Source organism: Mastomys coucha, unplaced genomic scaffold, assembly GCF_008632895.1.
Source record: "Mastomys coucha isolate ucsf_1 unplaced genomic scaffold, UCSF_Mcou_1 pScaffold5, whole genome shotgun sequence".
NCBI classification, from domain to species: Eukaryota; Metazoa; Chordata; class Mammalia; order Rodentia; family Muridae; genus Mastomys; species Mastomys coucha.
This window is the reverse complement of record NW_022196911.1, coordinates 76398782-76422880: the sequence shown is the minus strand read 5'-3', so window position 1 is coordinate 76422880 and position 24099 is coordinate 76398782. Positions and strand designations below refer to the sequence as shown.

The window sequence follows — 24099 nt, the reverse complement described above, 5'->3', positions numbered from 1 at the left end:
TTTATTTCACTGACTCTGTGTACATGAAGGTGTATGTGTGTGTGTGTGTGTGTGTATGTGTGTGTGTGTGTGTGTGTGTAGCACATGCCTGCAGAATACCCAACAGAAGCAATGTAATGAAGAAAACTTTATTTGGGCTTGTTGTTTTTGAAGATTCCGTCCATCTTGGTGGTAAAGGATTGGTACTGCAGAATAGTTTACATCATGGAGAGCCAGAGGCAGAGAGGGAAGACGAATGTTGATACTCCGGTCTCAATCTCCTTTTCCCCTTTTATTCTACCCAGAGCCCCAGCCAATGTAATGATACTGCCCACATTCCAGCCAGCTCTTACCATAATGATTTGCAGAACTGTAATTCTTACCATTAACTCTTTTCAAAACCGTCCCTTCAGACACACAGAAGTATACTACGTCAGTATCCTAGGTGATTCTACATGTGGTCAGTCTGGCATTAAAGAGGAAATAGTCCCACTATAATAGCATAATAACTAATGCAGATATGCTGATTCTATGTAGTGTTGCATCAGCACCAGAACATGCTAGAGATCTAAAAAGCACTTTGATACTTATTGTGCTTGGTGCCACTTGTCTAGGTTTATTCCCCAAGCAGTGAGATCTTCAATGCAAAAAAGCTCACCAAAGACCATCACTGACTAGTGACCTCTCTTCCTTCCCCATGGCATTAAGTCTTTTCAAAGTTCATCAGTACTTTATGTAAAAACTATTACAAATTTTACCAACTACAACTGCTTTTTTTTTAAAAAAAAAAAACTTGCTTGTTTTCTTTTTTTTTTTTTAATTTATTTTATTTATGTGTATGAGTACACTGTAGCTGTACAGATGGCCATGAGCCATCATGTGTGTGGCTGCTGTTGAACTCAGGACCTCTGCTGGCCCTGCTCCCTCTGGCCCAATTCACTGTAGCTGTCTAGCTGTCTTCAGACACACCAGAAGAGGGCGTCCAATATGGGTGGTTGTGAGCCACCATGTGGTTGCTGGGATCCGAACTCAGGACCTTCGGAAGAGCAGTTGGTGCTCTTACCCGCTGAGCCATCTCCCCAGCCCTACAACTGCTTTTAAAAGTAGGATTCTATGTAAACATAATAATCATCATCCTCTGCTTAAATATACAAACATATTTAAAATATAAGTATTGATATTTCAGAATTGGATAGCATACCAATGTGTTTGTTTGTTTGTTTGTTTTTTGAGACTGGGACTCACTATCTAGTTTGGCTGGCCTGAAACTCACTATGTAGACCAAGCTGCCTTCAAACTCAGAAAGATCTACCAGCGTCTGCTTCCTGAGTGCTGGGATTAAAGACATGGGCCACCAAGCCTGTTGTCAGTTATCTCTTGATGCATAACAGATTACTCTGAAATATAGTGCTTAATAGAACCACATCTCATTATTCCCCATGATTCAATGAGTTGGCTGGGTAATTCTGCTGGACTCAACAAGTCAAGGTCAGGATGTCAGGGATAGGCAGTCTAATGAGTAAATGACTATGGCCTGACTAGTCAAGATTGGGTATCTTATTCATGCAGTGTTTGGCTTCTTTACATGCTAGAGAGGCAGTGTCTCTCATGGATACATCTCCCAATGTCCCTTAGTATCACTTCTGATGTGTTGTATTGGTAAAGCAAGTCACAAAGCCAGTCCAGATTAAGAGACTCCTACCTCTTAGTGGTTTATGCTACAAATATCATGGTCATGTCACTCTTCTATAGATGACAAGACCAAAATAAAGACAGGTATGCTAGACAGAATAGTGGCCCTACCAGGTAGCACCAACCTTGATAACTTCTAGGTATCTTGTAATTCATTTCCCTCTGACACTACTAGCCAAATTGTCATCTGGTCCAACAAGTTAAAGGGCAAAGTTGCTAATAAGATTGATGTTGATTTCAAATGCCATCTTCAAGTAAGGTCTCTGGAACCCACTTCTGTATGGCTTGGATACAATTTTTGAAGTTTTCTTGGTTGTTCTTTACATTTAATAACTTGTTAGAATGATTCACAGAACTGTATAAATTCTATCCCTGTGGTAACAGTTTTATTATGAAGGATACAAACAGCCAGATGAAAAGAAAAATAGGCTGACAAAGGCTGGAAGTAGGATCCAAGTACAGTGGCTTTCTGTCCCCAAGGAGTAAGAGGGTACCATTCACCCAGTACATCAATACATCCTCCAAGCCCAAGTGTTGTGAGTTGTTAATCAGAGATTTATTGTATAGGCATGACCAATTAAATCATTGGCTGCATAATTTACTCTCCATGCCTTTTATTATGCCATATTTACTTTGCTTGTTATTATTCCATAGATTCCTAACTTAGGAATCCACGTAACTGTGTTACACAGAAAAGGTGAAATTAAGGTCTTACCAGCAGTCCTTAAAGTTAGCGATTATCCAAGAACATCTGGGTCGGTTCGGTATATAGTCACTTAGCCCTTTGGTAGGAAAAGGGAGAGTCAGAAGCAGAAAGCTGGCATGAGAGAACTCAGCCATTGCTGTGTGAGAGATGGAGTCTCATTGTTGTGACAGAATAAAAGGGAAAAATGTATTTTGACTCTTGGCTTTCCTTCCATTGTGACAAAAAGAGCATGGTAGAGCAGAGCAGTTGCTATTGTGGCAGCCAGGATGTGACGTGCTGTAGGTAGTCCCCTTCCCTTTATACCAGTCAAGCCCCAGCCTCTAAGGCTGTACTGCTCATAGTTCCCTTTGTTAATCCTCCCTGAGCACTCTCAGAGACAGTGAAGAGGTGCACTTAACTAATCTCCTAGATGTATCTCAGTCCAGTCAAGTTAACAATCTCAATTTACCATCACACCAGAGAAGATAAACAAGCTATCTCCAAGGTCCTCCTGAAAGTAATAGCTCTAAATCACCATGACTTTCACTGTTGAAACCCACCTTAGACTTCTAACCTCAACAGCTGTGAGATAATAAAATAATATTTTAAGCCACTAAATTTGTCATAATCTGCTGTACCAACAATAGGAAGCTAATGCAGTAGGATTTGCAAAGAAGGAAGAAAACAACTTTATTTTTATGGTGTGGGAGCATAATAAATATATAATTATAGCTTCCTTTCTAGGTATTATCAGTTCACATTCTTCAAAACTCTCTCACTTCTTAAATCATTTGCTACTCTTTGCCATCTCAAGCCCTCCATGATGCCCAAAATTACCTAATATAACTATGTAGAACTCTATCTTAATTAGGGTGCATCTGTGTGTCTGATGGATAATGGATTCAGAGAAGAGAAAGACAGTCGCTATTCTTACAAGTAGGATATATTTGACCTCTTAAATTCATCCAGTGATAATTTATTCATTATCCTCGGTGTACCAGGATCTATGCCAAACATGGCTTTATATTTAACAGGAGTTGAGATCTAATGCCTGGTACAAAATGTAATTGACATAGAGGGGAGAATTTTTAGTGGGGCTTTTTCATAGAATCTCTAATGCCAATTGATGGCTTTATAATATTTCTGTTACCCATAAAGTTTCATGTCTTTCAGAAGCACAAATTAATGCAACAAGGGCAAAGATATAACAATATACGGGCAATGGCTGACAGGTAGGGAGCCACTGTACAGCTCCTAGGCCTGACCTTCTCCATCACGTCATGTTCTCCATCACAGTTAATCTTCACCACAGCTGCTGCCTTCTCTCCTTTTGATTGATTTCTTCAGCTATTTATAAATATACAAAAGTCAGTGTTTACACATCCTAATTATTTACTCCTTAGCTTTAACCCTTTTTTACTGTTTCTGATGAGTCTTAAAGTATAAACTGGTGGCTTCATGCGAACTACTTTGAATTGAGGCAGAAAGGGAGAATGTTTCATTTACAGGTATATGCCCCAGTGGTCAGAGGTACTGAACTTAGTTTGGCACAGTTGATACTGATGACACGCTGGCATCCCTTGTCTGGGCCTGAGTTCTGTCACTGCTTATCTATTTCTTTAGGAACCATACTATGTACGTTGCATCAAGCCCAACGACAAGAAGTCCCCACAGATATTTGATGATGAGCGCTGCCGCCATCAGGTAGAATACCTGGGACTACTGGAGAATGTGAGAGTGCGCCGGGCAGGCTTTGCCTTCCGCCAGACCTATGAGAAGTTCCTTCACAGGTAAGGGTGGAGTACACAGTAGAACCCAACAGCACTCAGAAGAACCATGAAACAGCAGCCCACATTAGGCCATCTGCACACATCTATTAAGTGAACAGAAAAGTCAAGGAAATTGCACATATGAGAAATTATTCTCCAGAATCCACAGAGTCCCTGAGTTTATAAACCATGGAAGAAAGTTCAGTCATTCTGATGGAAATGTGAGGAACATGGATTTGGAGTCTTACCCAGGAATCTACTGTAATACTTCCTTCCCACTTAGATGCTTCATTTCTTTTATCTTATTTCTGCATCTATAAAATGAATATTAAAACTTCACTGAGTGGTGATAGTTAGAATTAAGTAAAAGTCCAAATCCCTGGCACATAATAGGTATTCACTATTACTATTGCTGCTGATGCAGGAGCTATCATCATTCTAAGTTAAGCACCGAGGTTGTAAAATTAGACTAACTGGTCTGAATCTTGGATTTACCACTTTCTAGTCATGTGACTCTTTTTCATGACTCAGTTTCCTTGTATATGAAATGAGGATGAAGTAGTAACCACCTTGAAGGACATTAGATGACTGGGATGAAGGACATAAGCACTTAGAGCAGCTCCTAGCTGTAGGAGTCACTAAGTAGGAAACGGTGTGGCTGTGATTTAGGGATGATAATGACAGTGACTCTTGGCAATTGGGAGCTAAGGAAATGTTTTCATTTTCATTAGTTTAATCATTTTAAATATCTATAACCATTTCCAACATTCTGAACTATAGATCTCACACACACACAAAGTGGGCATATAAATATATAAGATTTAAACCAGGGGCTGGAAAGGCGGCTCAGTGTTTAAGTGAACTTGCTTTTCTCCCAGAAGACCTATGTGGGTGTGATGGTTTGAATAAGAACGGCCCCCATAGGCTTGCATGTTTGCATGCTTAGGGAATGGTACTACTTGAAAGGATTAGGAGGGAGAGGTGGAACCTTGCTGGGATAGGTATAGCCTTATTAGGGTAGATGTGGCCTTGTTGGAGGAAGTGTGTCACTGGGGTTAGTGGTCTTTGAGGTTTCCAAAGCCCATGCCAGGCCCAGGGTCTTTCTCTCTTCCTGCTGCCTGTGGATCCAAATGCAGAGCTCACAGCTACTTCTCCAGCACCATATCTGCTTGCTTAAAAGCCCCAATTAAATGATTATTTTTATAAGAGTGGCTGTGGCCATGGTGTCTCTTCACAGCAATAGAACACTGAGCATGACAGGGGGTAGCACATAACCTCCTATAACTTCAGCTCCACAGATCCAGCACCTTCTTTAGGCCTCCTTGGGCAGCTGAGCTAGGCACACATAAACACAAATAAAACATAAAAATAAATGTAAAAACTTAAAGCAGAAAATTCTAATATTTGAGGTCAGAGGAGCCTCTAAAGAGATAACACTTCCAGAAAGAACCCAATTATACAAAGGTTAGAAGAGAGAAGGTCAGACAGGGAACAACCAGCAGAAAGAATGTGGCAAGTTAAGAATCACGTGATCCGCCGAGCGTTGGTGGCGCATGCCTTTAATCCCAGCACTGGGAGGCAGAGGCAGGTGGATTTCTGAGTTCGAGGCCAGCCTGGTCTACAGAGTGAGTTCCAGGACAGCCAGGGCAATACAGAGAAACCCTGTCTCAAAAAAACAAAAACAAAAAAACAAAAAAAAAAAGAATCATGTGATCAGTAGAATTTAAAGATGCTGAGTATCTGGTAAGTAGCAGAGAAATAGACAGAGCCTGACTTGTGTTGAGCTTTGTAATTAGACCAAAGCATTGAAATGTTGAAATTAGTGAGTTTTAAGCATTGAGTAATATGTCCTATAGATGTCTTCATGTCACTATGGTGATCACATGTTCCCCTCCCCCCCAAAAAAGGAAAGTGACAAGTCGATTTTTGGTTTGAGCATCTGGGTAAACATGATGCTGAATAGAAAAAGTTTGAGGTGGCTTGAGAGTTGTCTCAGTAAAGTGCTTCCCACAGAAGCATGCAGAGATGAGAGCAGAATCCTAGCACCCACATAAAAAGCCAGGTACATACCTATAATCCTAGTGTGGGAGAGATGGAAATAGGAGTACACTAAGGGTTTGCTGACCACCCAGTCTGTCCAAATCAGTGAGAGACTGTTTCTTAAATAAGGTGGGAAGAAGAAACAAAAAGAAAAAAAAACAACATAAGTTAGAGTGATTGCAGAAGACACTTAATGGCTAGTCCCTACACATACCTGTACGACACATACATGTGCACCTGCACACACTCATATATGAACATGTACACACACATAACCACAAGGAAACAAGTTTTAAGAGGAAAGCACAGAACAAGACAATGATAGAAATCAAGATTATTTGCTTGGGCTAGGCAAAAAGTTGGTAAAGTGTTTGCAAGGAGGGCCTGAGTTTGTTCCCCAGAAGCACATCAAAAAGCCATGTGTGGTGGAGCATACGTATAATCCCAGTGCTGGAAAGGCGCAGACATGCAGCCTCCGGGGCTCACTGGCCTACCGACCTCACCTGTGTGGCAAGTTCCAAGTAAGAAAGAAACCTGTGTCAGAGTAAAGTAGATATTTTGCTGATGAGTCACACTCAAAATTGTCCTCTGGCCTCTACACATGGGTACACATATGTGCCCTCACACCTCCATACACATGTGTCTGCACCCATGAACACACATGTTATTCTCTTGCTCTGTTAATTTTTAAATGCCTTCTAAACATTTAAGTGGAAACATTGGGTTCTTGGGCATGCATACTTGGGAGTTCTGAGAGGAAACTGGGCTTCAGATAAGAGAGATTGTCGTCTTTAGGATGCAGATATAAGTCCAGGACTGGGTAGAGACGAGGAGGAGGTCTGGAGTGGTATTTAGATTCATGGTCCAACAGTAAGGAACCAACAAGAGAAGAAAAGGAATAACCCCTGAGACAGAAGGAAAACTAGAGAGGGGTTGTGTCACAGAACCCCACAGGTGATGGCATTTCAGAAAGAAACTTGTGCCATCATATAAAATGTTGTTACACAACCACGCAGAAGTTAGAAGCTTGGCAATAAACTTTATCAACACAAAAGTCAAAGGAGAGGGCAGAGCCTGATTTGAGCAGGACAGGAAAGGAAGTGAGTCTGTAACTGTCACAGCCTAGGAGAGTTTTCTGTGCACTGGGAACAGAGAAAAATGAACACAGCAGCTGCAGAAGGATGGGGCTGATTAAGAACAGAGGACATCCCATGGCATATGCGAGAGGGGTCTAGAGTAGTAAGAGCATCCACAAGGTGGCAAAACAGAGTAAAATCCCATACTTGAATGGAAGCTATATCAGCCTGAGATGGGAGCACATTTTGCCTGTGACAGTGGGGTGCAGTCAGAAAATATGGCGTGTCAGATGCAGGAAGTTTTGAAGCTTCACTTCCTGCCTGTTTCTGCTTTCTCACTACCATGTGAGACAGGATCCTGAATAAGAGTGAGAGCATCAGAGGAGAGCCGAGGGGAAGTGAGAAAGAACACTCCTTTAGAGCAGTGGGTTCCAACCTTCCTAATGCTGCAATCCTGTAATACAGTTCCTCGTGTTGTGGTGACCGCCAACCATAATTATTTTTGTAGCTACTTGATAACTCTACTTGCTACTGTTCATAATTTAAATATCTGGGTATGTAGGATATCTGATATGTGACTCCTGTGAAAGGGTCATTCAACACCCCCAGTGATCTCAACCAACAGATTGAAAACCACTGTTTTAGAGTGTGTAAACAAGTGGGTTTGTTCCATAGACTTGCCATCAGAGAGAAAAGAGGGCCTGTTGGAGATTTGAGATTATAAACCTGAGAAACCACCTAGTATTGACATTTTCTCTACAGCATTAGAATTCAATTATATGTGTACAAGGGAGATCATACCAAAGAGACGTTATTGGCCAGAATGAATAAAACTTTATAGAATAATACCTGGAAAACTGGAGTTCAATTTAATAGTAATCAAAAAGTTATGCTTAAAATTGATCCACTGTTCCTGTTGAAATTACATCAATCTATAGGCTTTATGGAAGGAGTGTTTTCATGAGTGGAGGTGTGTTCATTGTGAGACTTGATTTCAAACAGTGTCCAGATTTTTCATTGGAAAGAGTCATAGTCCATCTTTAATACACGGAAAACTTGAACAATCTATCAGTTACAGTGTTGTCACGTACAGAAAGTCAGTAGAAGTTAACTCGTGAGCATCATGGGAATGGTAGCCATTAGAGGGGCTATGTTGGGAGTGCATTGCCTTGAGATACAATGAAAGCCGTGAGAGTGCATGAAGTAGCCCAACAGTAAGGAAACATGGCTTGAAGGGAAAAGGTATTCTGTGAGTGGGGCCTTTACCTACCCTTTGTTTCCTTTTGGACCTTGTAACTTTCAACTCAGAAGGTATTAGTGTGTTCATTTGAAGCATAAAAAAAATAGTAGTCACTAGAATACATTTTCTATACTCATATAAAAACAGAAAGATTAAAAAGAACATATGAGGAGTAAAGTGTTTGCCATGCAAATGTGAGGCCCTGAGTTCAGATCCACAGCACCCATATAAAAGTGGGTATAGTGCATACATCTTTAGCCCCAGTACTGAAAGAAGGTCAAAGAAAGGTAGGTCTCGGGGCCTTGATGTCCAGATAGTCTAGATGAAAATGGCAAGCCTCAGGTTCAGAGAGAGAGGTCCTGCCTCAAAAGAATTGAGAGGAATAGAGGATGACATTCAGTGTTGACCTTTGGCGCGCGCGCACACACACACACACACACACACACACACACACACATACACACATACATATATGCATGTGCACAAATACCACACCCCACTCCCTCAAACCTATACATTTCCAATAGTCTTAGTGGCTCAAGATTAAATACCCCATTTCTACCCCAAACATCCTTAAATAGTGGAAAACATATGTTTATATGCTGGTTGAATTTTATTGTCACCTTGATACAATCTAGAGTTACCTGGTAAGAAAGAAGCTCAGCAGAGGAATTATCAGATCAGACTGGCCTATTGCTATGTCTATTCCGTCATGGTTCTTGCTTCCAGGTTCCTGCCCTGAGTCTTTGCTCTGACTTCCCTCTGTGATGGACTATGACATGGAAGTGTAAACTGAAATAAACTCTTCCCTCTCCTAAATTTCTTTTGTTCATGGTGTTGATCACAGCAACAGAAAGCAAACTAAACAATCTTAAAATAGCAGATGCACAGCCAAGATGGGGAATCAAAAAGAAGGAGTCTAAGTGAACCTTAAACATGTATCTTACTCCTTAATATTATATGAAGATGCAGAGGCAACTCAGTGGTTCAGTTATAAGCAAAGGCAATCTAGTGAAACTTGAGCTGCCTTTTAAAAAGCCATCCCGGGCCAGGCATGAAAATGTATATTTATTATCCCAGCATTGGGAGGCTGAGGCATCTGGATTATTCATACCTGGCCTATACAATGAATTAGAGACCAGCCTGAGCTACATAAGAAGGCCTAGCAAGAGAGAATATGAATGAATGAATGAATGAACGAATGAATGAATGAATGAATGACTGGTTCAGTGTAGCCACATGACTAGGAGATTGGCATAGTGTAAGTAGCTGATACAAGTAGCCACATCTCTAGCTGCTGTAAGGAAAGCAAGGTCCATCTAAAAGGTGCAAGAAGTAAAGACAGAATAGGGAAGAAGCACTATTCAACCAAACTCAAGAAATGCTCAAACATTGAAGAGATTTATTATATTGTTATAGTTAGAACTATAACAATAGTCAATGGCTGATTTTAGTATATTGTTATAGTTAGAACTATAACAATAGTCAATGGCTTTTTAAAATGTCCGTTCTGTGTACCAGACATGCTTTTTAAACATTTTATGTGTTTGTTTTAAGTTGCTGAAGCTAGCAACCATGGGAAACAGTATCTTACCTCATTCTGTATAGATGAGGAGACAAAGATGCTATAATCATTGTCTTTAACCTATTGTGTTGGGGCAAATGGATATCCACATGTAGGAGTCTGTCTCCCGTCCTGTACTAAGTCAGTTCAAAGTGGATCAAAAACCTTCTTATAAGAGCCAAACCTTTCAAATTAGGCAAAATACTATAAAATCTAACACTAGGGAGATGGCTCATTGACAAAGTAAAAACTGAATTTGATCCCCAGTGCCATAAAGCTGATGATTGTGGCAGTGCACAACTGTAATCCCAGTGCTGCCAGTCAGTGGATTGGACAGGAAGGGTCCTGGGAGTTGGCTGGAGAGCCATTCTGGATAAAACAGCAAGCTCCAGGTTCACAAACTTCATTTGATAATTTTTTTTAAATTTTAGATTTATTTTTATTATTCTTAATCATTTGAGTGTACATACATGCAAGTGTGTGTGTGTGTGTGTGTGTGTGTGTGTGTGTGTGTGTACACCTAAGTGAAAGTGCTTAAGGAGGCCAGAGACATCTAATCCCTTAGAACTGGGGTTAGAGACAATTGTGAGCAACCATGTGGGTACTGGGAATTGAACCTGGACCGTAAAAGAGCAGCCGCTGCTCTTAAATAATAAAGCATCTCTCTAGTCTCCAAGAGACCTCGATTTTAAAAATAACATCAGAGAAAGCAATAGAGGAAGAACCCTGACTTCAGGGTCTGCACATACACGCACTGATGCGCACACATCAGAAAGGCAAACGCTGAGACATAAGCACAGGTCATGACTTTCTAAACAGAATCTAAGCAAACCTTAGGAAATAGAGCAAAACCTGACAATGGCAAGGCATCAAGTTTAAAACGTTATATGCATCAAAGGAAAAAACAGAGATAGCCTAGAGGATGAAAGGATATCTACTAATTATTTATCAGACCGATTGATATCCAGAACATTTTAAAACAAAGTCATCAAAAATTGCAAAATAAAATCATTTGAGTGTGCGTACATGCAGGTATATCCCACCCCAGCATGATTGCTTTCCTCAAGAAAACCATCTACAAATAATGAGGATGCAGGAAGAGAAGGAACAAGTACACACCATAGTGGGAGTATGAATTAGTACCAACATCAGGGAACCCGCACGCAGGGTTCTCAAGGAACGTGATCTAGCCACATAGTTCCTGTGTGGAATACCCTGAGAATCAGAAATATTCCCAGTAAGCATGCTAGGCAATCAGCCTAGGTGCCCACCAATGGGTGGATGCAGACAGAACATGTATAGATACAAGTCATTTTCAGGAAATTGGATGGAGCTGTAGATGATCATAATGAATAAAAGAGAAGTGTTTCTGTTTCCTCTCATCTGTGGAAGCTTGGGAGAAGGTATAAAAGCAGAGGGAAACTAGGAGGAGATGGGGGAGGAGACTTTAGAAGGCAGTGGGGTTGATCAGACTCTACTGTATTCAATATAAAAGTGTCTCAGTGAAACCCATTATTTTATACAGCTAATACGTACTCATTAAATTGTTTTAAAATAAGAAAAACATATGAGTACCAGGAGGAAGCATCAGCAAAATACTCTGTAACCTGAACGAGTGTGAAGAAAATCTCTGTAAAATTCAGATTCAATATCAGAGAAAAATGACTTAATTTAGCTACATGTTAGTGCTGCATAGGGTATGGGGAAATCACTGTGCAGGCAGGATTTTTAGATGCTCTCCCTCCTGCCGTGTACTCATGCTGTGTGTGTGTGTATGTGTGTGTGTGTGTGTGTGTGTGTGTGTGTCCCTAAAATTTCTGCAGAAGCTCATGACTGCTTGCAACAAAGCAGACTATGATAGAAGTGGTGGAACATCACTTTGAGGTTGTGATGTGTGAAGTCTTACACTTGTAAAAAAGTTGTGGCTTAAGGAGTGGCTTTGTGACAGACTCAAATGACAAGGAGCTGTTTAGCTGTAGAAGTGCAATTCATTCTCATGGGTTGACCCAACACTGCTTGATTTTCTCCTAGTTTTAAGAGTTTATCCGAAGATCCATTTGGTTCCTTTGAAGAGAGTCCCATTATTCATGAGCATTGTCAGTTCTGTTCTTCTTCACTGTGCTAGAGTAGTGTTGAGAACCCAAGATGGAAGCATCCTCGTCTTGCGTCTGTAAAGAGAATACTTCCTAGCTCACCTGGCTTACAGATGATATTTGCTATAAATTTTTGGCAAGTAGCCTTCCAAAGACTAAGGAAGTCATTTTTAGCCCCAGTTTGGTAAGAATTATTATCATGAAGGAGTGTTTTAGCGAACAGACTTTCTTTTTCATCTCGTAACAGTTGGCTGCAGTTTTGTTGAGCGGTTGTTCTTTTAGACGACAATACATTTCTTTTCATCCTTTGATTTGTGCTCCCCTCTCTTTACACCCAGGTACAAGATGATCTCTGAGTTCACCTGGCCTAACCACAGCCTTCCTTCAGACAAAGAGGCCGTCAAGAAACTTATAGAGCGATGTGGCTTTCAGGATGACGTAGCTTATGGGAAGACCAAAATTTTCATTCGAACACCCCGTACGCTGTTCACCTTGGAAGAACTCCGCTCCCAGATGCTCGTCAGGGTTGTCCTCTTCCTACAAAAGGTAACTTTGTGTTTTACAGGCAGGAAGGTCTCTGTATACTCAAAACTTCGCTACATGTTTTTCTTAATTCAAGAAATGTGTGCGGATGGTACAGTGTGTGAGTCTTTGAGCACTTCACCTTTTCCCCCTTCACCCATGCAAAATTTATTTGGCTATGTCGCTCCAAAACTTAAAAGATATTCTATCCTCTGATGTTTAAAGTTAGATATCCTGTTGGCCTACTTTTGCAGCTCAACATTCTTTTTTCTCAGTTTAAATGCTTAAAGGACTTTTTTTTTTTTTGTATTACATATTTTCTTTATTTACATTTCAAATGATATCTCCTCTCCTGGCTACCCCTCCGAAAAAATATCAAAAACAAAAACAAAAAACTAACCCTATTTTCTGCCCTCTCCCCCCTTCTCACCAACCCACCCTCTCCCGCTTCCTGACCCTGGCATTCCCCTACACTGGGGCATAAACCTTCACAGGACCAAGGGCCTCTCCTCCCATTGATGAGCAAGTAGGCCATCTTCTGCTATACATATGCTGCTGAAGCCATGAGTCCCACCATGTATACTCTTTGGTTGGTGGTTTAATCCCTGCGAGCTTTGAAGGTATAGTTAGTTTATATTGTTGTTCATCCTTGGGTCCTTTCTCTAGCTCCTTCATTAGGGAGCTTAAAAGACTTTTTAAAAAATCTTGTGTTTTACCCCCCGGCAGTGGACAGAGAGACACTTTGTTGGTAGTAGTGTTCTTAGTCAAGGGCAGGGCAGATGACAGTCCTTTGTTCATCCTAGCTTGATGCCTGGCTTAGAGGCCAAAGCTGTTTCATGCCTAGAGCACATGAAAATCACATATTTCAAAAATTGTACCAATATGTTTGTGACTGTCCCATAAGTAATCCTTCCCCCAGCCCTTCCTCAGAGGTGGATGCCGAGTCCACACCTCATTGACTTCACCTCTTGTCACTGATCTGCTCAAGGCTGCCTTCTCATTGCATGCATGTGCTCGTTCTTTTTATCCCCATGCCTTTTCATCAAACCTTGTACATTAAAAAAAAACAAAGTTATATTTGTAAACAAGGTATAGTGGCTCACACTTGCAATCCTGGCACTCAGGAAACTGAGGCAAGAGGATCACCACAAGTTTGAAACAAGCCTAGACTACATGATGAACCTGAGCCACAGAAAAAGTCCTTGTCTCAAAAATAAGACTGTGTGTATGCACATACTTCTGTGAAGACACAGGGTCATAGCATATATATACATAATTGGTATTAGTATGGCCAGGTTCCTATTCAGAGCAACTACCAACTGTACAACCACTACCTACTGCTTATCTATATGAGGGTGACTGTGTACCCATATTCCTACTAGTATGATATTGCTCCCTACATTTTATCAGACTAATCAATACAATGATAAATATTTCAGAGTTGTTTTAGGTTCTATTTACCTGGTTACTGTTGAACTTGAACATTTCAATAATTGATAGTTTGGGGATGGGAATTGTTGCAAATTGCCTATTTATATTTCTTTTTAATACTTTTATTCTTTGAAAATTTCATACAATGCATTTTCAGCACACATGCATGCACACATACATACACTCGGACACACAAACACACCATCATTAGTCATCATCAACTTCTCTCCTTACTGCCCTTCCTATCCCCCAAGCTTGCCTTTTAACTTTGAGATTACTTTTTTTCTTTTTTTTTTTTCTACCTATCAAGCCCAGTTTGTGTGGCCTAGGGAGTCTTAACCTACACTGATATGTGGTCAGTCTATCAGGCCACATCATCGAAGGAAGTAGCTCTTCTCCCAGCAGCTATCAAAGGCTGCTCAGCCTTTGGTGAGGAGCAAATAGCTCCTCAGCTATTGGTGGGATTACCCATCTACCTTCTTTCCTCAGGGCTGAAATTATGTTTGGGTATAGCTTGCAAAGGGTCATCTACATGCCGTCACATAGGTTCGGTTCATATGTACATATATCCTGTTGGATCTGGAAAACATTGTTTCTTTGATATTATCAAGAACCCCTGGTTCTCACAATCTTTTGGCCACCTTTTCTACAAAGATCCCTGAGCCTTGGGAGGGGTGATGTGATACAAATGTCTGATTTAGAGATAAGCATTCTACAGACTTTATTTTTTTATATGTTAACCAGTTAGGGGCCTCAGCACTAGTTTTCATCTACCGCAAGGAGTTTTTTCTGGTGAGAATTGATACTCTAAAGGTATAGCAATAATTCATTAGGAATCAATTTAATACTGTACCTATTTAGAGGAATAATAGTGCTGGGTTTTCCCCTAGGGACTATGACCTGTCTATCCACAGGTTATTGGTCCCTTTGATAGTGCCAGATATGGGTTCCATCTCATAGAGCAGGCCTTTGATCCAATCAGAGAGTTGTTGATTACTCTCATAACATTCATGATGGTTACACCAGTGGGCCTATCTCATCAGGCCAGGCTCACAGGGTTCACAGCTTTGGTGAGACTGATACTTACTCTCCTCTGGTGTTGTGCACAGCGCTTCCAGCACTGGGACACCAGCCTGTAGACATGAAGCTTCCAAGTTAGTGCCAGCTTGATGTCCCCCTGGTTTATGACTCAAGAATGTATTGTCTTCAGCAGTAGGGTCTTACCGTTACGTTCTGGGGGATAAGCAGGAGTGCTGGCAATAGCTTGTGATGCTTGGGGGTCTGCGACCCCAACAGCCAACTCTAAAAGAGGTAACCTATTCCTGGTCCTGAGGATTTTATTTGCTAGCATAAAGTGTATGTTTGGGGCATTACCTCTCTATTGTGGGGGTAATTCCAATAAACTACTTCATATATGTATAACTATACATTTTATGAAGCTTGTATTGTTTTAGGTCTTTTGTTTATTTTTCTTCAAGTTAGTGTCTTCTTGATAATAAGTAAGAAATCCTTGAATCCAATTCCTAACATTGCCTTATATCTACTTTTGACATTATAAATATATTCTCCTTTTTTATTTTATAGACATTAAAATGTATCTATATAATGGGCTTTGTTGAACACAGATTCTCTAATTTTATACTTTGTAGACATCGTGCTTTATACTTTGGGCTTTTGAATTTCATTTGAGAAGAATTCCCTTGTTTCTAGGTCACAAAAATATATTTTCTCTCAAGAATTAGATGAATTTATCTTACATTTAAGTCTTTAAATTCTTTTGTAATACATCTATAAAATGGTTTCACATAGGAATCCAATTTGTTTTTCTTTCATATGGTTGGCCAGTCTTCTTGTGAAATAAGCCCATCAGAGACTACCACACGAACATTCTGAAATATAAAAAGAAAGTCTTTATTGCTGACTGGTAGCTGCAGGGAGAACTTGTCCAAATTATGCAGCCCCATGCCTTACATTCTTTTGTCTTTTATGCACAAAAACGGCCTCCTGGTTGTCACACTTCCATTAGTAAGAAACAGAACAACAGAAGCTAAAAGGCAAGGTTAATACATTTAGAGTCTTTCCTGGAACTATGGGCCAGGTCTTTGATGGACTAGGTCATTGTTCCTAGTTTAGCATACATTAGGACCTACATGCTGGGCTTCAAGGTCAGGATGGTTCCTCTAAAATGGCATCCGTTATACTAAGTTCTTGGCCTGTTATATTCTCACACTATCTCCTGCAGACTCTATTCCTTTTCCTTTGATTTTTGGAGCTACTTATAACTCATGTTGAATGTACTGTTGTCCCTGGTGCTCCATTCTGTTCCAGCTTTTCTATTTGTCTTTATTTATAATAATGCCACACAGCTTTTACCATAGTATGTCTTAGTACCCAGCTTCTTGAAGTTGTGAGTTATAACCCATATATGACTAAGTAAGTATGTAGGGTGCAAAACCTTTGGTAACAGTAAAAGGTTTCTGAACATGCAGTAACCAAAATTAATTCAGAATCAAACACATAATGAATCTGAGATGTCCGAGGCAAGGCTCACCCATGTTACATTGTGAACTTTACTGCAGTGTACAAGCTATTATAGCACCAACCAGTCTGCTGCAACACTTAGGTCAGATCTGAAGTCACTGTATGCTGTGAATTGTAGTCAGTTACAGTGCATTCAAGTTTGCTGCTCTTCCACAAACACAGTTGAAATACAGAAAACAAAGATACTATTTTCACTCTGTCATTCTTCAGTGTGTATCAAATTAGTGTATTCTTAGATTGCATTCTGTTAGGATGTTTGATCTTAAAGATTGCTGTATGAGTGGCTGATTTTACTTTAAAAATAGTTAATGCTAGTATTGTTAAAGGGCACCACACCTTTAGTCCCAGCACTCGGGAGGCAGAGTCAAGCAGATCTCTTATGTTCCAGGACAGCCAGGGCTACACAGAGAAACAAAAACAACAAAAAATGATAAATGGACTTTGGCTCCTATGTGTATTTCATTAGTATGCAAATTTCCTTTCATCTTTAATAAATGACAAAAATATGTGTATTCCAAAATTTGTTCTAAGATAAATTTCTTTATTGTTTATTATTATTAAATGTTTGATTTGTAAACACACACATATACATATACATGTATATATCTGAGTTACCTAAAACTTTCTCAGGTGAATAGGGTTTACAGTAGGTAACATTGAAGGAATCCTGTCTTGATGTACTGTAGGGTAAACCCACTTTCTGTGCTTTTCTTTACTGAGATAGATTGGGCCACATAGAGTCTTTTATTCCGCAATAAGAATTTTAATGTGTGTAATAGATTCATTAAACACAGTAATCTTTATTAGGATTGCATTGAATTTACGGAATCTCTTTAAAGGATTAACATTTGTGCAGTATTAAGTGATCTATATGACTACAAAATAGGTTTATTAATTAAATCATCTTTGTTGGCCTTTAGACTAAGAGAGGACTTAGGATTCATGATTAATTCATAGATACTTTACTATTTTTACACTTATGAATTTAACATATTTTCTACATAATAACGTTGGTGCCGAGATTAATATTGACTTATGTTGGGTTTTCTGCATCAAGAAACATTTCTTAATTCATATTTGTGACTAGTTTTCCTGGCTATGCAGACATAAAGTTATCTCTTCCCTTACAGTTGCCAGTGTGTTTTTAAGTCTTGGTCTCCATTCACTTTGCCTGGAATGCAAAATAACTTTTAAACTAGACTATAAAACTCTGTTTAATCTCAAACAATTTCTTTGTACTAATTGCGTTTTAAATCTTGCCTTTGTCCACTTCTGTTTTCCTTCTTATGAATGACTATGACTTTGGGTCTTTATTTTCTGAAACACTGAACTATTTTTATGCCCCTGTCATGGATCTTCGAATCCTTTCCCATGATCCTCAGTGCTCCTGTTTGAGGGAGCTTTGTGGTGGTGGTGGACTGACTGGTGGATTGGTTTTCTGTCTGTTATGATTTTATTGTTAATTTTTGTTGTCTTCTTTTAGATCTGATACTGTATTTGATCTGTCTTTTGAAACAATCTAACCAGCATTGAAGTTAGTCTGTTCAGGTTCACTTCCTTAGGAATCTGGAAGGGGCATTTGTGTGAGCATAACTTAACAATTTTCTTGAGGCTTTGTTTCCTTTCATTTTTTGTTATACCTGCATGCCTTTCCTTGAGACGGGTTTAGTATGTAGGCCAAGCTAACGTGATACTCAGTTTCGCAGAATATTGAGATTATTGGTATGTGCCACCTTGGCAGTTAGCTATTTATGATGACCTGTGAGTTTTTATTATCTGTTGTAGAATCAGTTTTGATCATTTTTTTCTCTAGAAAACCATCCAGGTTCTTAAATTTAATTGAGTAGACTTGGCCCCGTTTTTCTTCAGATTCTTCGCACTCCCTGTCTGCAGTCACTCCTTCATACTCTCTGTCTGAAGTCACTCCTTCTTACTCTCTGTCTGCAGTCACTCCTTCTTACTCCCTGTCTGCAGTCACTCCTTCTTACTCTCTGTCTGCAGTCACTCCTTCTTATGCTCACTGTGTTTTCTCCTCAGCTCTAGTGATACATTTGATTGTTCTTCCCCAAGGATTGTTTCCAATTTACTTATTCTGCAATTTTCTTACTTTTAGTTTACTAATTGCATTTTATCTTATCAGGTCTTTTTAACCTGAAGAACAGAAGTCAAAGTATCTTACTCCAATATCTTTCACATGTGTCAATGATGAACTATGGAAGTTGTTCTGGGGTTTGCTTTTCCTGTATACAAGACTAGCTATTCTATACCGTGTGTGTGTGTGTGTGTGTGTGTGTGTGTGTGTGTGTGTGTGTGTGTGTGTGTTAGATTCCTTCTGTTCCCAGTAGTTGATTTCATTTTTTCGGTTTTGGTTGTAGTTTGTTTGTTTTTAAGATAATCACTTTAGCATAGAAGCACATACCTGTAATCTCAGTATTTGGAAGACAGAGGTAGGAGGATCACAAGTTTGAGGCCAGCCTGGGCTACATAATGAGTTTTAGGCAAACATGAGCTATATATAGGAAGACTCTGTGTCAAAAACTCAAGAGCTGGGGGTGTAGCTCAGTGCTGAGATAATCTGTACAAGGCCCTAGTTTCAATTTCCAATGTACATACACAGAAATTGGGGGCCAGTGAGATGGCTCATGATAATGAGCTTGACTACCTGAGTTCAATCCAGGGGATAGAAGAGAACGCTCATGGGCTGTCGTCCAACTCACATGCCACAGTATGTGCATCCACACACACATGCATACAAACACAACAAAATAAGTAAATAAAATGTAATCATTTTCTATTTTATCTTTCCCAGGCAATACATGCTTTATGTGTATGTTATTTTACTTTCTAGTTTTGTGGGCTTCTTACTTGTGTTATTGCTCAAGATCACATTAGGAATTTAGTGGCATTTACCATACCATAAATTTATTTTAAGATTTATTTACTTTTATATGTACTGGTGTGTTGCTGTATGTCTGTCTATGTAAGAGTGTTGGATCCCCTGGAACTGGAGTTGCAGACAATTGTGAGCTGCCATGTGGGTGCTGGGAATTGAACCTGGGTCCTTTGAAAGAGCAGCCAGTGCTCTTAACCACTGAGCCATCTCTCCAACCCCATACTATAATTTCTTAATTGTTGTCATCATGTGATACTTGGTCTTTCACCATCTCCAGCTGGCTGGAGCCTGCTCATGTCTTTACAGAAGATCAGGGACAGCCTGGGCTTGCTGAGTGTGGAGCATAGCACTGTACAGCAAAGCACAGGCCACATACCGTTGGCCGCGGTTCCTTGCAACCTGTCATGGACGCTGCTCTCAGTTTAGAATGTTGTTCAATTTTTTTTTAATTGCTATACTGTATTAGTTATAAGTATTTTTATAAAATAGCTTTTAGTTTTTTTAAATAATACTTCAAAGGTTGCCAGGTAGCCGGTACATCACAAGGACTGCCCTTGCTGATCTGTCTTGGTTAACAACTTAATTTTATCTGTACATTCTTGCATTTATTTGTTAACTTTGTGCTTTGTCTTACACATTTGCAAGCATTTGGGGGTGGGTTATAATAAAGCCCCCGTCACAAGAGTGATCTTGTGAAGAATTAAGGTGTGGCTCATTAACAATAAGCTTATAATGAAGATTGTGAATTCTGAAACTTGAGAATAATATAACTGTTAATTATAAGGGACCTCTGAGGTTTGTATACAGAACTGAGTAATCTAATCACAAGACAGACTATGAACAGAATCATTCTCCAACCATGATTCTGTTGCTTCTGCAGCACGCTTGCCCCCTCCTCTCAGGAGCTGTTTACTGTGAAGCTTTGTCAAGTGAGGTAGGACACTAAGCAGTCTTTAAGGCACTTCTAAACAAAGTCTTCTTCCTTCTGTGTGAAATGAACCACATGCTTTGTTATTTCTCAGACTAGAGGCAAAATAATTATTTCTCAAAAAAAAAAATTACTTTTACCCTTAAAGAAACAAACCAAAAAGCTTCCTAAAATGGTATCTGGCTGATGGATGCTCATCCAGTTACTTTATATGCTACCTACATCTTTTAAGAACCTTATAAACAAGTCCATTTGGTAACTAAGGGAACCAAACTAAGTTAAGTAGATGGGTAGAGGTCACACAGATGATGAATGCTGGAACTGGAATTTGAACCCAGGAACCTACCTCCCACACACACAAATGCACTTGCTCAATAGTGAGTGGTATCTATCATTCAGGGTGCCCTGTTGTGAGGAAAATCAGCTGTGACTCACACACTTGAAGGAAAGTTTATAAAACCAGCCACAAAGGTGATGAGGAGGAGGCCGATGGAGTTGACACAATTCCTTTGTCAAATCACCTTAGACATCCAGCAGTGTCTGAATCATTCACTGTAAACATGTGGACTGGTGTATGTTCCTAATACAAGTGGAGGAAAAAGTTGATGTTGGGTGCATGAATCAGCTCTTGACATGAAGAGTAATGCAACACGGTCAGTGAGTGCTGCATTCTGAGGTGTTCTCTGGGAGTAGAGATCTGTGCTTGTCACACTGTCTTGTGAGCCACTGTTGGGATAGGGAAGGATGTAGATGCCAACTGACAGCACGGGCTGAATTAGTGTTAGGATCTGAGAAACCAGTACAACCTAAACAGTTACAGGAGTCTAACCCTAAGCCCTTTAAGAGCAGCTTGGACAGATCAGCCTGATCCAGGCAGGAGGGAGGCTTCTGTAGCAGTGTTCAGCTCCTAGCTTCCGGGTCGCAGGGCTCTAAGAAGCAGCACCAGTTTCTCAGGTTTTGTTTCAATTCAGCCAGGGATTTTGTTGCTGCTGTTGTTATGTTTTCTTCTGAAAATCTTTGAGATGGGTTAAGACTAAGTTAAGGGGTGAACAGCCGGCAGATTGTTTGGCTCATTTTCTGAGTATGAGACACAGAGCAATCAAACTAAACAAAACTAGTCACTAACTGACAGACATGAATAGACAGCATGTTTAGAACCCAAACCAGATGTTCACCCAATAGGAACCAGGGAGGGCTAAGATGTCACTGGATCACTCTGACCCTATGAGCAATACTGCCTCCAGTTTCTCCTTTTTTGGGTCCCCAGAGAGGCACACTAACCAGAAACCAGAATGCAGGCTTACCTCTGGAGGGCCAGATGGCTGAAAAATCAGACCCAGGTGCTACCAGTTTGGCTTTGGGGCTCAAGTGTGTAGTCGTTTGGTTCTGGGCCAACACACCAAATATTGGGGTCTGAAAAAACAAAATAACCCAAGCAGTCACAAGAATCCAGAAAAGCAAGACCTTTATTTGAATTAGACAGCAAAAGCTGTCAGCTAGGGACAGTAAGTAGCACAGACTTGGGAATTGACTGTGCCTTTGAATGCTCATCTTAGTAATAAGGCAGATGCTAAAATTTTATTGTACTAAGGCCACTCCTGATCAGTGAGGGCAAACTGGGGAACTAAACTGTGATCCTGAAGAGAAATTATACAACATTTGTAAAGGATGGGACCCCAAAGCAAGGGGAAACAAGGCAGGCTCTGGCATTTTCCAATCATATTTTGATACAGCAGTTGAAGAAGGAAGTAAACGTTGGTGACTGGGCCTTATCCTGGTCACCTGGTTTCAGGGTCCTCGGCTTAGCTTTTGCAATCAGATCCCCCTCCTGGACTTCTGGCCAGGAATTCAGGATGATAAGGGAACAAAGGAGTGTGCAAGCTGCACATAGTCAGTTTACGTCTGGACAGGCAGTAATTCATGACTTGTGTGCCTTAGTTTAGATAGTCTGCAACTTCCCTCTTTATGTTCTTTACTGGTCAACAGACTCACAGATCCTGCTTGGCCTTGCCTGAATGTTGAAAGAAGTACAGTGTACCTTTGATCAGATAGTAGCTTCTAACTACTATCTTTGTAGTATTTTTTAGTGAGTGATAAACATGGATTTGTTCATTATTTCTGAATGGAGGTGTGAAAATGAGGAAGACCAGGTTCCACCCACAAGAAGCTCAACATACACACACACACACACACACACACACATACACACACACACACATACACACACACACATACACACACACACACATACACACACATACACACACATACACATACACACACACACACACACACACACACACACACACACACACAATGTGTCAACACTCCGACCAGTAAGGTGAAGAAGTTGTGATGCCGTGGGGTAAATAGTAACTGCCAGAGAAGCTCAGTGAAGGATCCAACCTAAGCTGAGGGAAAAGGCTTTGGTGGGGGAAAGTTACAAAAGTTTACCAAAATTTTAACTTTTTTTAGATCTAATTTTTTACTTGAAAATGTGTTTCTACTAATATAGTAAAAGAGGGATATGAGGAGGGAGGATAAATCTTAAAGGACAGCAAGGGATGCATGTAACATGAAAGCAGAGGAAGGATTAGCTGGGAGGAAGAGGGACAGGGGGATTAGGAAAGGACCTTGGGAGCCAGGCAGTGGTGGCCCCTGCCTTTAATCCCAACACTCAAGAGGCAGAGACAGGTGGACCTCTTGAGTTGGAGGCCAGCCTGGTCTGCAGAGTGAGTTCCAAGACAGCCAGGACCATACAGAGAAACCCTGCCTCAAATCAAAAAACAAACAAGAAAGGAGAGTAGGGCAGGGGTGAATAAGATCAAATGAGAATAAAGTATATGTAATGATATAAAGCCTGTCACTTTATTTGGAGGGCATTGTTCATTTGTTTAAGACAGGGATCTTGTATAGCCAAGACTGGCCTCAAACTCACTAGGTTCGTTCTGAACTAATGATCTTTCTTCCTGCACATCCAGAATGCTGGAGTTGCAGGCTTGCATTATAACACCCAGAAAAATCCATTATTTTGTCAGCTAACTGTCTCAGTTACTTTTCTATTGCTGTGAAGAGACACCATGACCAACTTATAAAAGAAAGTATTTAACGTAGGGGCTTGTGATTCCAGAGGAGTTATGGAGCAGGGGGACCAAGGAAGCAGGCAGGCAGGCATAATGCTGAAGCAGTGCCTGAGAGTTTATATCCTGAGCCACAGGCATGAGACAGAGATGGGGAAGTGGATATCTGAGTATGGTGTAAACTTTTGAAACCTTAAAGCCCACCTCCAGTGACAAACCTCCTCCAGCAAGGCCATAGTTCTTCCCAAACAATTCCACCAACTAGGGACAAAGTATTCAAATATACGAACCTGTAGATGCCATGCTCATTCAAATTACCACAGTAATCTTTAATAATAGTGATCTTTAAAAAAGAAAAGAAAAGATACATTTATAGTAAAGTAAAATCTTAATCAGTAGTATACCAACAGTTTATACAGGTGGAGCTTATTAGAGGTAGATCATTGATGCTAAAGTAAATTAAGGTTCGTGAGTAAAATAACCTTATGACATATATAAGTACAAAGTTTTGTACAAAAATATTCAAACTTTTTTCTTATAACAAACTCAGACTATTCCTTGGAATG

The 24099-nt window shown here is 40.2% G+C and overlaps 1 protein-coding gene and 1 long non-coding RNA gene across 3 annotated transcripts in view; one reads left to right on the top strand and one right to left on the bottom strand.

The window, feature by feature from the left end:
- The window catches only part of Myo1d (myosin ID), a 307808-nt gene that overhangs the window by 130671 nt on the left and 153038 nt on the right, over positions 1–24099 (top strand). For both annotated transcript variants that reach the window (XM_031353808.1, XM_031353809.1), the window contains exons 15-16: positions 3980–4146; positions 12477–12684. In XM_031353808.1, the coding sequence (XP_031209668.1) occupies positions 3980–4146; positions 12477–12684 (375 nt within the window). The remainder of the gene's footprint in view (positions 1–3979; positions 4147–12476; positions 12685–24099) is intronic.
- LOC116078529 overlaps positions 15802–24099 on the bottom strand; it is a 38681-nt gene continuing 30383 nt past the window's right edge. The window contains exons 4-6 of the long non-coding RNA XR_004113582.1: positions 23824–23876; positions 21758–21866; positions 15802–15980 (exon numbers count right to left, since the gene is read on the bottom strand). This is a non-coding gene — a long non-coding RNA (uncharacterized LOC116078529). The remainder of the gene's footprint in view (positions 15981–21757; positions 21867–23823; positions 23877–24099) is intronic.